This window comes from Chiloscyllium plagiosum, unplaced genomic scaffold (assembly GCF_037043375.1).
Source record: "Chiloscyllium plagiosum isolate Xiang-an unplaced genomic scaffold, Cpla_swu_hap1 HiC_scaffold_2, whole genome shotgun sequence".
Lineage (NCBI taxonomy): Eukaryota > Metazoa > Chordata > Chondrichthyes > Orectolobiformes > Hemiscylliidae > Chiloscyllium > Chiloscyllium plagiosum.
Genome location: NW_028270140.1, coordinates 113,894,974 through 113,911,535, shown reverse-complemented (window position 1 = coordinate 113,911,535; position 16,562 = coordinate 113,894,974). Strand labels below are relative to the sequence as shown.

At 38.0% G+C, this 16,562-nt stretch overlaps 1 protein-coding gene across 4 annotated transcripts in view; it reads left to right on the top strand.

The window, feature by feature from the left end:
* ssbp2b (single stranded DNA binding protein 2b) overlaps positions 1-16,562 on the top strand; it is a 384,293-nt gene that overhangs the window by 136,405 nt on the left and 231,326 nt on the right. For all 4 annotated transcript variants that reach the window (XM_087999746.1, XM_087999743.1, XM_087999738.1 and 1 more), the window contains exon 4: positions 6,539-6,623. In XM_087999746.1, coding sequence (XP_087855872.1) covers positions 6,539-6,623 — 85 coding nt within the window. The remainder of the gene's footprint in view (positions 1-6,538; positions 6,624-16,562) is intronic.

Sequence of the window (16,562 nt, the reverse complement as noted above, 5' to 3'; positions counted from 1 at the left end):
AGTACTGTAACTCCTGTCACAATGCCTGTTGGAACGTCGTCATTATCATCATCATCACTAACTTTCCTGCTCTGTGGAGGATGGTGCAGAGATCTCCTACATTTTGGTATGTCACTCTTTACTATGTGCCATAACTCTGTATGTGTAACCTTTTTTGGAGATAATCAGCTGGTTTGAAGTGATGGCGCATCCTTTGACATCTCCTCTCCCTCAGTATATGATTAGATTAGATTTCCTAAAGTGTATCTTCTGAGTGATGAGCCAGCTAGAATGGGAGAATTGTTAGTGAAGAGAAAATGACACTGGGACCCATGTGGGACACTAAAGGAGATTAAACCTTTGACATTGTGGTGTGAGGTTCTTTTTTTCTGAGCTTCTTACACACTTGATGCAACTGCATACACCAACTTCTGTGAGCAACAATCAAATTTTATTCAGCAAATATAGTACTAACTTTGGAGAGATTCTTAACACACTTCGCCATGCTCGCAAAGCGTGTCAAGAGGTTTTTCTGAACAAAAGAAACAGTCCTTTCTTTATACAAAACCTTTACATCACAATCAATAATGCCGACAAGACACCCCCCCCCAGTCATTCCCCCACAGTCGCATTGCCACTCAAGACACAAAGCAGTGACCACATCATTTCCAGAAACAATATAATGTAAATCATCTGTTAATGGTCAAATCTGCTGTGAATCATTTTTTTAACTACAGGGAGTAGTCAAAATTCCAACTGTAATGTTCTTATTGATTTTGAATAGGATGATGATGCAAATGTAAATAATCCCTGAATAATAGGAGATGGCCATGTAAATGGCTCTGAATGGCAAGGGATGGGAATATAATTCCTCGCAATCTACCCGTAGGTCAGAGGCATCCCACCCTAGCCTCGGGATATCCAATTTCCTGCAGGTCATCAGAGCAAATTAACTCTTTAATATCACAGTGGGATTCGGTCAATGCTTTCAACTATTCATGCGGAACTTTCATCATGCAACTCACCCTTTGGTCGCTCCCTCTTACCAATATCCCTTTTTGCTTAGTGCACTGGCATTATCACCTTCACCATTGGCACTCTGTTCAAATATGCTTCTAACATCACTTTGTCACTAATTATATGTGATTGTCAATCATCAGCAATGAACTCAGCTGGCACCCTTGCTGCTTCTACCACAGTCTCCTTAACTATGTGAATCACATGTAGCCTTGCAGATCTATCCCTGTCCAGGTCATCTCTCTGGGATTGTGTGTTCCATTCCAGCAAATGCAACATACAGTAGTCAATTCTATTAAGTCACCAGAGACAAACTCTTCAATGTGACAGTGGCAAATTGCATTTCAGGCCATAACTGATTGGACCTACAGGAGTGCCTTGGACATACCTCGCCAATAAAACGAATGATTGTATGTGCCACATCTGTCCCAACAAGTGCACCATTCAAATGTCATCAATCACAGTGGCCTTTGTGTGCTTCTGCTAAACAACTCTGCATGCAAGAGGAAAATAAGTTGTGGAACCTCCTGTGGCATTGGATTGATTTTTTGCTGCTGCACTCAGTGGATGCAATCTTTTACCATCCTGTCTTCGTCACATTAGATACTTTCTATTTTCATTTTGGGTATGTTTTCTCTTTCCACCTGCGTATTTTTGATCATAATCTTGACATCCTGGTCATAGAAGTTGTATTGTCTCACCCACACTCAGCAATTGCTCTCCTCTGCAATATTCTGGCATGACTGAAGAAAACACATGAGTAAGTAAGGCCTTTAGTTTTGTTGATACAACACATAACATATGTCTGCTCATATACAGGAACCTGATTCTCTAGATGGGTGCTGACTGATGTTGATAGGTGGACTAACGTACGTTCCTTTCATGCTAAGATGGCATGTTGTGGAACTAAACACATAACACCCTACCAGCTTCCCCTCTCTCGCTGCAGTGACAGTATGCTGTGTTAAAGGTAACGATCAAGATGCAATCGGATGCCACCCCCTGATAAAATTGGTGGTGAAAGTGTATGAGGAAGGGCAAAGGTTCTGCATGTGGTGTCTATCAGTGCCTGTGGCATTGTGTTAATCTGAGCTAATGTAGTCTACCTGGGTTTTGTGAAGATTTGAGTCAAGAGTGTGGTGCTGGAAAAGCACAGTAGGTCAGGCAGCATCCGAGGAGCAGGAAAATCAATGTTTTGGGCAAAATCTCTTCTTCATCCTGATGCTCGGATGCTGTCTGGCCTGCTGTGCTTTTCCAGCACCACACTCTTGACTCTAATCTCCAGCATCTGCAGTCCTCACTTTTGCCCTTTTGTGAAGTTCTGTCTATCTTGACTGCTATGTGCTTTGTCATGACACAAGGTCAACAGAAAGCAATAAATTGTATTTTCTTATAGAAGGTGTGCAATTCAGGTCTCTCTGCTACAGGAGAGATGTTGTGAAACTTGAAAGGTTTCAAAACAAATTTACAGGGTTGTTGTGAGGGTTGGAGGGTTTGAGCTATAGGGAGCGGCTGAATAGGCTGGGGCTATTTTCCTTGGAGTATCGGAGGCTGAGGGGTGACCATGTAGAGGTTTATAAAATCATGAGGGGCATGGATAGGATAAATAGACGACAAAGTCTTTTCCCTGGGGTGGAGGAGTTCAAAACCAGAGGGCATAGGTTTAAGGTGAGAGGGGAAAGATTTAAAAGTGACCGAAGGGGCTACTACTTCACGCAGAGGGTGATGCATGTATGGAATGAGCTGCCAGTAGAAGTGGTGAAGGCTGATACAATTACAACATGATTAGATTAGATTAGATTAGATTCCTTACAGTGTGGAAAGAGGCCCCTCGGCCCAACAAGTCCACACCGACCCTCCGAAGAGTATCCCACCCAGACCCATTTCCCTCTGAGTAATGCACCTAACACTATGGGCAATTTAGCATGGCCAATTCACCTGACCTGCACATCTTTGGATTGTGGGAGGAAACCAGAGCGCCTGGAAGAAACCCACACAGACACAGGAAGAATGTGTGAACTCCACACAGTCACCCAACACTGGAATCGAACCAGAGTCCCTGGCGCTGTGAGGCAGCAGTGCTAACCACTGAGTAACTGTGCTGCCCCCTTTAAAAAACATCTGGATGAATACATGAATAGGTTTAGAGGGATATGGGCCAAATGCTGGAAAATGGTTTTAGCTTTACTTTGGGTGTCTGGTGGGAATGAATGAATGAATAAGACCAATGAGGGGTCATCTGTTAGTGTCAGTAACAATTTAGATAATTAGCAGTCACCTGACCGATCTTGGATGTCTCCTCCCATGATCCAGGAACAAGCTTCCCTCCTCACAGCAGGAACTCTTTTTCAGATGAACTGCTTATATGAAATATATGTTCCACCATCTCCATATTCAAACTGCTTGGAAATTTCTTAACTTGCTTCTGTCATGAAACTTCAGACTAGAAAGTGCCTGTGTGATGGCAAAATTGTCCTGTAATAGGATGAACACTGAATTCTGTTTTTTAAACTACCACAATTAGCTTCTCATTGTGGCTTGTCAGCCTCAGATCCACTGTGGGAATAGCAGCTGGAGATGGGAGCTCATTGGTAACTGCCCAGCCTTTTTATTCATTCATAGGATGAGGGTGTAGCTGGCTAGGCTCGCCAGGGTAGTTAAGAATTGACCACATTGCAGTTGGCCTGGAGTCACTTGTAGTTTTGACCAGGTAAGGATGGGAGTTTTTCTTTCCTAAAGGGCATTAGTGAGCCAGATGTTTTTTTTTCCCTGACCATGGATTCATAGCCATCAGTAGACTTTTAATTCCGATTTTTAAATTGAATTTAAATTCTATCATCTGCTCCAGCCGGATTCAAACCCAGATTCCCAGAACATTACATGGGTCCCTGGATTAATAGTCCAGTGTTAATACCACTAGGCCATCTCCTCCCCGATGACACATTGTTGCTTAAATTTATTTGCCTTCTGTATCCAAGACCTAGGAAAAATTATTCTGAGGGTAGAAACCATAAATATTCGGATCAATATGTTCCTTTCCATTTTGAATTATGCAAAATGAGTCCGACCAGTTTGTTTCATTCGTCGGACTTCCTGGGTTTTTTTCTCTTCTGGGTTCTCTTTATAGTTCACTAAAAATCTTTCTGTCTATCATGTAGACAGAATTAAAAAAAAATCTATTTAACAATAAAACAATCTGATTTGGTATCCTTTTGCTCAACTGCAGAGGGAACATTTGTGGCAAAACTTTTGATGTTAAGCAGGAAATGATTGATACCAATAACAGTGAAGTGAAAGCATTCACTGAGAAATTATCATGTTTTTCTGGAAAGCTACATAGGTATTATAAGCCTCTAATACACTTGTGGCAACATAATTCTGTGAATGCCACTGAAATAAATACAAAATAAGAGTAATGAAATGTTTGGGGAAAATGTCTAAAACTTTTTAAAAATTGGGTGCTACTTTCAACACTGCATCAAAGGTAGTGATGTACACATTTTCTGAAATATATTGTTTTTGTTCTGAATTTCTCTGTCTTAATGGTGCATGCGCTATACCAAACATTCCCATAGTTGAATTTCAAACCCTCTTGAGTGCCTGCCTAGGGATATACAAAGCTTTAGAGCATGCAGAATGTCTGTATTGCATATCTGTGAAAAATTTGGATTATCTTCGTTCATACCTTTTTTCCCTTTTCAAACTATCCTAAGTTCAGGTCCCTAACTCCATTAAGATCAACAGAGAAATCCTCTCAAATCTGGAAGAATTCCCCTACTTGGGGAGCTTCCTTTTATCTAAGGCTGACATTGATGCAGAGATTCAATTGCATTCAGTCTGCGAGCACCACCTTTGGATACCTAAGGATGGGAGTCTCTTATGACTGTGATATTATGCTAATACCAAGATCCTTGTGTATTAGACAGTCATCCTTCTGAATCTTCTATATGGCTCTGAAACGTGGACTATGTATAGATACTACCTCATGGCCCTTGAGAAGTACCATCAATGCTGTTTGAGACGGATTCTCTGCATCAGCTTTGAGGACAGGCATACTAACAACAGTGTCCTTGAAGGAGTCAATGACAGCAGCAGCATCGAGGCCATGATCAGCTGAAACCAGCTCAGCTGGGCCGGTCATGTGCCTAGGATGCTTGTATTTGAATTGCTAAAACAAACCATCTTCACACAGCTCAAGGAAAGCACTCAAACAAGAGGAGGATAAAGGGAGCATTTCAAAGAGACCCAGAAGGCTTTCTTCAAGAAATCCAACATAATGTGGATGGACGTTTTGGTTGGTGTGGATCAGTTTGGGCCGAAGGGCCTGTCTCCATGCCGTAGGGCTCTAGATGTCAATGTGTAGGAGACCTTGTTCAGATGAAATCGAATTAGAGAAGCCTCCTGAATGAAGGGACACAATTTTCTGAGAATGCTTGTTAGCAAGAGGAAGTACGGAAAAGGAACCGGAGAAAGGGATGCCAGTGATCTCAAAGGGGCAATTCCATCTCCTGGAACACATGCCAAGTATGTGGTTGGAAATGAGGCTCTAGAATCAGACTCCTCAGCCACGCAAGGACTCACTTAATGCATGACCAGTAAAAAGGAATTTCCTTGGTGGGCAATCATATTTTTAGCAAGTGATTGCTGACAATGATGACAACTTGTGGGGAGGAAAGACATTGGCCTTTTTCACTGTGGTAGGATTGCATACTTCATAAGTGTTCATCAGAACTTTCTTATTGAATTTGTGTCATTTTGAACCTTTTGCACTCTGGATGCTCAAGAGTTCTTCTGATTTTTAGGGGTCAGATGGTTTGCTGGTTGAAAATGATTGGATATGAATTTGCTTGGGCTGAACATCCACTGTTCAGTTTTTGTTTTACGAATTGGGAAATAAAAACATTAAGACTGGACTTTTATTCCTCTACCCAGTCCAGCTGTGGGAGGGATGCATAACACTGAGTGTCTTGCAGTGGCATATGTATGCTGTCTATCCAGCACGTGATGTATTTTGTCCAGGATGATGGATGCTTTGAGTGACATGGGCTAGTTGAGGCCCTGAAGTGTCTAATTACTGTGGCAACGTCAATACAAACTATCTCATCTTGGCAATTAACTGATGAAGGAGCAGCGGTCTGTAAGCTAGTGCTTACAAATAAACTGGTTGGACTATAACCTGGTGTTGTGTGATTTTTAATCTTGACTAAAGTCAGTGTAATTAAACATTATTTTGATTTTGTCAGTTTTTCAAAAATGACAATAAAGGTGGAATGGTAGGATGAATTTGTCTTTCCAAGTTGTTTATAAGTATTTACTAGTATGTTTCTCAGTGAATGTAAACAAATGTAATTAAATAAAATTGCATGATTTTAATGATCTTAAAGATGAGTAAAGATATTTTATTCTCTCAAAAAGAGGAAATTGTTAACATTTTAAATGAAATAGTTATATCAACAACTTGTGTGATCTGTGTTTTAGAGAACATTGAAAAATGTTTTTAGATTAATATGAAATTTTATTAATAAAAGATAATTTCTTTCAGTGTATTTTGGGACCTTTACTGTGCGGCACCTGAAAGAAGAGAAACCTGTGAACATTCTAGTGAAGCAAAAGCCTTTCATGATTATGTAAGTCACAGATCAAATCGGGGAGCCTTTCAATGACATTGATTCATTTTTATATCATGAACCTGAAGTTTCATGGTTTGAACCTTTTTCCTCATAATTGTCATCTAGTTCGGATCTTAGTTTACAAAAAGTTGTCCAAGACATACTTCAGCCTGGAAAATGTGTGTAAAATGAATTTGGCAGCTCACTGGAGGTCTCTAGTGGACTGTAACAAGGTTCTGAGTTACAATTATAATTTGAGATGTGATGCAGAAGCAAAAATTGATCAAAATCAGCTATTTTTTCTTGCAATATTTTCTGACTTTGTTTTACCATATGATATGAAATCTTGATTTTCCTGTAACCTCTTGATCTGATTACTTGGCTCACAACTTGTTTTTGTGAGAAAGTTATTTCAGTTAATTTGAAGCTTTTGATGAATAACTTAAATGACACTGAATGCCACACTTAGTGTGCCATTTCAAAACATTTGTGGAGTGCAGTTGATCCTGGTGGTTTACTGAAGAATAAAATATAGGTAAGTGGAATTTTTGGCTTGGCATAAGTGATTCATCTTTTTGGTAAACAATCATGACCTATTGTGTATCTTATCTGAATAATAAATTGATTGAATTTTACAAAGCTTTTGTTTTAAAATAAAACAATGACTTTGATTTTCTGGAGGCACTTTGCATTGTGCAAGACTTAACCCATTTGTGTCAGTTGCTGAGTTCAGTATGGAGATAGTTTCGCTTCTGCACGTATTGTGAGAATTCAAAACTTGAGTTAGTTTTTGTCATTGTAGAACTTGTCAGAGTAAAATTAGGAGTATTTTTGTTTCCAATTTAAGCTAAAAGAAACCTTAAATGATTGCAATTTTCAGCAAACCAGAACATTTGCCAGCAAAAATTTTAATCTTCATTAATAAGGTTAGATATGTTCGACTCTTACATGAGGTGTGTCATGCAGAAGTAAATATTGCTTCAAGGTTTGCATTTATGCTATCTCCTCTAATGTAGAAATTGGATAAGATAGCTGTGGCTGACGGTGGTTTCGTTTTCTTGCCATTTTGATTTACTTACTTTGAATAAAGGTTAATAGTGCATGCATTATTTTACAAATGTGATAAATACTTCAAATGTTACTTTTGGTTTGGTACTTTTTCCCTTCAAGCAAACTGAAATCTTGTGTAGCAACTATTAGTCCTTTGTAGTTTGTTAACTGAATTGTTCAATTTAACATCATTTTTCAATATTGCCTGTTGATTTACTTCACAATTTAAAGTATTTCCAAGAGTACTTTGCTTGTTGTGAAAACAGCTTTTTTTCCCCATGTTTGCAGGTGTACTGTCATTGCATATTTGTTTGTTAGTTAGTTTCAAAAGTTTGGATATTCGGTATTATTCCAGAGCAAAGGTTAAACAGATTGCATCTCTAATCATTGATAGTTAGAGGAATGAGGGTCATCTTATTGAAACCTGTCAGATTCTTAAGGGGCTTGACAGGGTAAATGTTGAGGAGATATTTCCCCTCATGGGAGAGTCTAGGACCAGATGACATAATCTCAGTCTTAAATTGGCATCTCTTAATTCTGAGATGTGGAGGAATCCCTCCTTTGAGGTTGTGAGTCTTTGGAACTCATTGGCACAGAGGGCTGTGGGAGCAGAGTCCTTGTGTATATTTAAGGTTGCTATAAGTAGATCCTTCACCAGTAGGGGAATCAAGGGTTAGAGGCAAAATGCAGGAAAATGGATGTGTGGAATGTCTGATCAGCCAAGATTCTATTGAACGAAGGAGCAGGCTCGTGGGTGTGAATGTCCTACTGCTGTTCCTGTTTCTAATGGTCCTGTGCCAATGAAAGTTCATAATCAGAGATACAAAATATTGCTCTTCATTGCCTGGTTAGTGCAGGTGTATATGTTGTACCTGTGTGAGTTCATGCTTATATTTATTTTGTGTATAGTGGAATTTTTATTGTTTCTAACTTTGGAACTCAGGAAATTTTAGTTTGGAAGTTTAGAATTAAACATTTGAGATGATACCTAATTTCTTTGTTTTCGATGTCAGAATCAATCCTTTTTGTCCTCTTACTTTTCCTGTTTTCTTTTATGCTGGGCTTTTGAGAAATGAGGTACAAGACATTTTTGGTTCTGAAGTGTTTGTGGTGGTAATGAGAAATTTTCTGTGGATGGAAAATACCTTTGAAAAGCTCTGCCATTTCGGTATATGCCCCTTGTGCATTTGCACTTCTCATTCTCTCTGGGTCTTTGGTTTTAAAAATGGCTGTCAAAACTAATTTGAGACAACTCATTGATATTGAAAGGAAACAGCTGTTCCCAGAGGTGGCTTACTTAAAGGTAGGAGGGCCACTTAATTCAGTGGAATGGTGTCAACCATGCCACCTTCCCTCTTCAATCTATGTTGCTTCCAACCACCCGATTGGCTGACATCTCTCACTGAGTAGAATTTCCTCCCCCAAGGTCGTGATACCAATGGAAGATTACAATGTGGTTCAGTAAGCATTCCCTGGAAAAGTTGAAACTTTATTGCTGGAACAGCACAGCAGGTCAGGCAGCATCCAGGGAACAGGAGATTCGACGTTTCGGGCACAGGCCCTTCTTCAGGAAATTTCCTGGAAAAGGCAAGGGTCTTTCATTGACTTCCAGACAGAGGTTTGAACCCCTCAGTTCTTCAAGGTTCCACCCATACTTTGGCGATGTCAGTGTTGGACTGGGGTGGACAAAGTTAAAAATCACAACAACAGGTTATAGTCCAGCAGGTTTAATTGGAAGCACTAGCTTTCAGAGCGTCACTCCTTCAAAGCTAGTGATTCCAATTAAACCTGTTGGACTATAACCTGGCGTTGTATGATTTTTAACTTTGTCCACCCATACTTGTGATAAATCTAAGTGTCATGAGATAATGTGCTCGTACTGTGTAAATGGTGCATCTTCTCAAAGTATTTAGACAGTTCTTTCTGTTTGTCATTATTCATTGTTCTTTATTAAGTAATTTTATTAACTACAATTTGATTAGCCTTGTGTGATCAGCAGACCTTTCATAGTTTCTATTATTGATTGCCACTTTGTAGTGTCCAGATTGAATTCCATGTTCTCTTCGATACTTGACCCAATTACCATTTAATGGTAGTCTGTCAAAATTGTGATGTTCTAGCTAGACTCTTCAAATACTCATCCTTATGTCAAACACCTTACTAAATGTTTTTCCTGCCTTAGTACCTACTCATGACTATAAATTTCTCATGATGAAAAATTATTGCTTGAATCAAAACTAAATATTTTTATGGCTTTAATATTCTCTTTTTTTATTGAGGGAATCTTAATACTTCATACAGTACTATAAGTATAACTTAATGAGTACTTTTTGAATTATGTTTCTTGATTTATAAAATTAAAAGTTTTTGTGCCTCTTCACATACCTACCTGTCAATTTCAGGAAATTATCTTTTCAAATGTCTTCCCATTAACCATAAAGTTGTATTCCTTATTTTTATTGTCCTAAAATGTATCATGTCACTTTTATTCCACATTAATTTTAATTTACCCACATCTGTCCATTTGGCTCAAACTAGAAATAGGTATATTTAGGCCTTTTAGAGGAGGGTCTTCACATGAAAAGGTAAATTCAAAGATCCAAAACTTTTCGCAGTGACCTATGTTCAAATGGAAGTGAGTTGAAGGCAGGACAAAATCTTGCAAAAACCTTTACTTTGTATGCATTTTCATTGAAAATGCAGCAGTTTTATTATAAAGTATGGGTTGAAATTATTCATTAATTCTTCAACATTTCCACTTTGGTGCTGGAAGCCACTTTTATCCAGTGCATGTATTTTCTCTGTGTGAGTAATCTTAGTATAATTGACCCTAGAACTAATGTGTTGTTTGTTACCTGACCATTAAATTGTTCCAGACTATTTTGTTTGTCTATTCATCAAATAACCGCATACTTTGATGCCTTAAAATTTTGCAATATTACAAGTATAATCTACCGTGGTACTTATGAATTCTCTGAATATCAAAAGACAGTGGGAGGCTGAGAACAGATCCTTGTGGATATCCATTACTGCATGGTTTCCCACTCAGTCTTTTTTTTTATTTGTCATCACCTACTTTTTGTGCTTGAATTAGTACTTGCTTTAGTTAGCTAATATCTACTAATTCCCTGATCCTTGTAACCCTAGTATGTGGCACTTTGGAATTGTACTTTCAAAATTCATAAGTTTTATCTTGTGCATTAACGTTGTTCCAACATGCATGGAAATCTATCCACGTGCTCAGAATCACTTGGAAGATATCTTTTGCTTGTTTGTGTATTCACTTCCCAATGTATAACTGAAGTTTTCTTTTGGGGAGTTATCCAGCTGTAGAAATTAGTAACATTAACACTGGACATTTAATATTTTTCACATTTAAAGCACTCACTAGTGCCATCAAATAAGTACTTACAGTCAGCAGCAGACTTAAACTCTGTCAAATTTTGACCCAATCTCAGAATTACACAGATTGCTGTGAAAACTTGGTATTTGCATTTTCATACCATTTTCGTATGGCTTTTCTAAAAACATTGGCTTAGATTTTCCGATCAGCAGCGAAATAACAGCATCCACTTCTGAACTTGATTTAAAAATAAAGGTCTCCCATAGGGTTTAACAGTCTCTGTGGCATAGATTCCTTTCTCAGCTTTCATTTGAATTTGACACTAATTCAGTAGTCATCCAACAACAAGCAAAGCCAATCATATCAAACCCAGAAGTAAAATACACTAATAATTATATTTCACAAAGTGCACTGTATATACATATACAAACGATTAAGGCACTAGCTGAAATATCATAAACAACTTTAGAAAAAAACATGGAACGTGTTTTGACTGGCGAGTGGGGGGGAGAAAAATGACATTCCACAAATGTAAAATTAGCTTTTCAGAGTCAGAGATGATTGTCAATTGTAGTATACCTTCAAAAATCCAGATTAACCTTATTGAACAAGCTATAACTTTTTGAAGAACTTTTACAGTGAACCTAATAATCTGAAAGTGCAGGTTTTCATTAGTACAGTGATTTTTGAATTTGATTGTATTCTGAGAACATTACTAAGCCGCCACATGGACAAGCATGGCATCTCTGATAGCGACTTCTGTATTTCTGCATTAAACTTTTTATTTGTAGATTCCAGGAGTTGCTATCCATTTCAGAGATGTAATGATGGTAAATGTTCACATTCTCCCTGCCGCTACTACCTTAAAAGTTGTGTTGTTATCAATTTAATATTAAACTAAGGGACAAAGCTGTGCCAATGGGCAAGAGATCAGGCTGCAACTGTTCGCATTCATTCCACAAAAGCACGTGTACTGGTCTAAAGAGAACAAAATACCTATGTAAACATAACAATAGCACGGCAAAACAATTAGGAGTTGCATACAACAATTGCCTATTAATCATCCTGATTTTTGATGTTGCCAAGCTTTGTAGTTGGAGGTAACCATGAAACATCTCCCTTTCAGGCAATTTTGATAGATATTGGGAATATCCAAAGGCTTTGTGGAATGATGTAAGCATAGCAATAAACAGCTTCAACATCCATATGTTTTGTGAATGTTGAGGAGCTTGGGCATTTTGAATAATGCGATTTTCCTTTCACCTGAGTTTCTTTACCTGTGAATGCTAAATGCCATACAAATCTTTGATATTTGTTACTTATTGAAATTAAAACATGCTTTGAGAACATGGTCGTGGATGATTTAAATATTTTGAATGAAAATTCATCATTATTTGTTTTCACCTTTGCTGTTGAGTTATAAAGATTCAAGTACATTCGTAGTTCCATTTTGTTCCATTTAATAGTAGCTAATGCATCTAATTATTTGCTAGAGATAGAAATTACTATGCTGTATTTTGAAAGACTTCTTTGTTTGATGTTTTCAGTTGATTACAGAGACCAACAGCTGAAGCCATAACGTAGGGCCACATGCAGTTGCATGCTAAGCGATCCCACAACAAACCAATCAAATCAAAGATATTACAGTGCTCACTAATGATCTTCCTTCCATCAGAAAGTCAAAAATGGAGATATTTACTGATGATTGTACAACACTTCGTTCCATTCATAGATCCTCTAATAATGAAGCAGACTGTACCTGCTATATTTGTTAATGACTATTGGTGCACAATTAATCAATTAATCATAGAGTCATAGAGATGTACAGCATGGAAACAGACCCTTCAGTCCAACCTGTCCACGCCGACCAGATATTCTAACCCAATCTAGTCCCACCTGCCAGCAGCTGGCTCATATTCCCCCCAAACCCTTCCTATTCATATACTCATCTAAATGCCTCTTAAATGTTGCAATTGTACCAGCCTCCACCACTTCCTCTGGCAGCTCGTTCCATACCTGTCCCACCCGCTGTGTGAAAAAGTTGCCCCTTAGGTCTCTTTTATATCTTTGTGGGAAGTCTTCATGAATTTTCTCATCCTCAGTGATAACATGTCCAGCTTATGAATGCAATAGACAAAAATTAAGAATTTACAACTGCCTTCAGACAAAAGTGTCAAGTAGATAATCCATCTCCTCTTCTTCCCGAGGTTGCATTATCAGAGATGCTAGTCTTCAGCCAACTAGATGCATTCCATGTAATCAGTTTATTCCTGAGCCCACAAAGAACATGGGCCATCGTAACATCCTACCTATAGTGCAGAACTAGCTGTGTTCCTAACCACACTGTTCCAGTAAAGTCTGGCATCTATGTGTCAAAATGGCAAATGGCAAGTGCTCTGAGGACAAATGTTGGAAAAGTGTATCTGGCTAATTATTGCCCCATTACTTTATTGATGGGTTGAGAATAGAATAATTTAAGTTTTTATTGATATTGCTATCAGGCAACGTTTAGTAATAATCTGCTTTCCCACTTCCAGTTTGGGTTTCAAAAGGATCACTTGACTTTTGACTTTGTTGCAGCCTTGATCCAAATGCAGTTAAAAGATCTAAATTCTTGATGTGGAATCGGTGTGATTGTCCTTGACAATGGTGCAACTTTCAACTGAGTGTAGTATTAAGTCACTCTAGTAAAACTGAGGGGTGAGGGGAGACCTTCGACTGGCTGGAGTTATACCTCACACAAATGGAAATGATTGTGGCTAATCAGTGCTAGCTATCTCAGCTCCTGGACATTGCTAGGAATTTCTAAGAGCAGTTTTAAATTATAATCTTTCATCCATTATACAGGCTGAATTGGGTTTATTTGCTGGTGATTATACAACATTCAGTTCCCTTCACAGATCCTCCAATGATGAAGGACACCGAACCGGCATACAGCAATACCTAGACAGTGTTCATATTTGGATTGATAAGTGGCAAATAACACTCAGACCATACAATACAGGCAAAGACCATTTTAAAAAAAGAGAGAAACATCACCAGTCCATGTCATTCAATCGCTTTTCCATCACTGAACTCCTCCACCATCAACATCTTGGGTGGTCACTATTGATCAAAATGTTGAATGTAGAAGCACATATATTGTGCTATGACAGAAGCATATCAAAGTCTGGGAATTCTGTGATGAATAGCCCTTTTTCTTACTCCCTAAAATTTCTCCTCCAATTACATGATATCCATTGGAAATGTGATGGAATACGTCTCACTTGTCTGAATGATTGCAGCTCCAACTGAACTCAAGAAACTTGGCACAATCTAGAGCAAAACAGTCTCCTTGATAAGTTTGTTACCACAATCTTACTCCCCTGACCACAACTACACAATGACAGCAATGTAAACAATTTACAAGATACAATTTATCTATATTCCTTCCACAATATTTTCCAAACCTGTAACGAGTGTAAAATAGAAAAGCAATGGAACAGACGCATGGGAACGTAGTGACCTACAATCTCCTCTCCAAACAATATATCTCCAAGAGCTGTATTAGTGTTCCTTCCTTATCATGTTTGAAATCCCAACCTTACAGGATTAACTCTACTACATGGTCTGCAGTAGTTCAAGGGGGTAATTCACCAGCATTATCTCAAGTGTAATTAAGAGTGCTGAGTAAATGTTGGCCTTGCCACCAGTGCCCATACTTTATGTATGAATAAAAATTACAGGCTTTCTCCTACAGAATGCACTCTCTTGCAGCTATGTATGTAGTTAACATTTTCCATTTCAGAATTTCTCCTTCAAAATTGCTTTTACTAATTTCTGCATATTTTGGATAGTCATGTTTCTGAATTTTTTGTTGACCAATTTGGACCATTTCAGACTTGATGAATTGAGGTATTTTTTTCACCTTTCATTTCATGATTTCCTACCACTTAAGAATTTTTATGGCTGTAGGTTTATAGATTCTCTGCTTTTTGGTAATCATTTATCCTGTTAGACTTACACAACATTGAGAAATTTCGATTCTTTTAGTAAACACCTTGCTGGCATTTTGGTTGAACATTTTCCCTTTTGGACTTGGTTTCTGCATGTATTTTGGTTTGACTTCTTTATTTAATATTATTGAAAAGGGACAACTGCAAGAAGACCAAATTTTAAATAGTCACAACAATCTGTACCACAGAAGCAAAGGGTTGGCAGTATATTCTGCATGGTCAAGGTATTGCCATGAAAAAACACTAGGGAGCTCCAGGGTCTTACAATTTCAAGGAACATTGACTTGCATCTTGCCAGTGTAAATGAACTATGTTGCCAACTTGACTGACTATATTGAATTAGTTGTTACTCAAGCTGTCATTGCACTGATGGTCACTCAGCAAGTGCTGCCCATTCACAGGATTAGATCTGACAATAAGCATTTTCTTTGGGTTTCACAGGGGGAGGCTGTTGAAGTATTCTGCTTTTTATGAACAACCTTACTATTTGACACAATATGCCAAATTGTAGGGTGAATGGCCAACGTACCTGGCATTGCACTGGTACTGAAATTTACACCAAGCATTGCTCAGTTGTGTGGGAGGTTGAACATCGTTCTGGACTGACAACAGTATGCTGTTAGTGGAAAATGTCACACATGTAGCCTCTGCTTAGTAGCAACATGAAATGGCTTGCTCAATCAATTTCTATTAAATTTGTGACCTGGAGAAATTGACTTCTTCTGATACTTTTCTTGGCCTGCTAACTTGTAATATTTTGGTTATGCATTTTTATAGATTTGAGTGACCAGCCCTTGGATAGAAAGATTGTACCTGGTCATTGATACATGAGCATTATGGATTTACTGTTAGATGTCTGTGCATGTTTGTGATTGTTTCAGTTTTAAAATAAATTACACCAGTTTTTTTTTACTTTATATTACTCAGTGTATCTTTCATGTGATGTTTTCAGCCATTCGTGGACATTGAATCTGGTGCTATAGAATGCAATCAGTACATTAGTATTGTGCTGTCAAATTCCATAACAGTAGTTATACATGTGGAAAACAGTTTCATGTAGTATGTGTAAAACTTAAATAAATTGGCTGTACTATTAGTAAAAATGAACAAAATGCTGATATACAACATTTCACAACCTCTGATTATCCCTACTTATTCAACAGCTAATGAAGTACATTTTAGACTGCAGACACTTTTGTAATCTAGGTAATGCAACCAATTTATGGAAAGAATTTTCCCATGAACAGCAATGTGATGATGACCAGATCATCATTTCTTTCGATGTTGATTGAAGGATAAATATTGGACAGAACATGGGTGATTGCTGCTTGCCTTTCTTTGAAATAGGTTATTTCACATCTACCTTTCATCTGGCATGTATTTACTAATTTGTCTGTTTCCTCCTGAGGTTGATTACAGCTGTCTTGTTCTTAAAACCATGTTTTCTGTTGTTTTGTCATCTGTGATATGTAGAGAGATGCAATCACATGTTACCTGGCTAGTAATCGAGAGGTCCGAATTAATACTATAGAGATCTCTTCAAACTTCACCACATAATAGCTTGTAAAA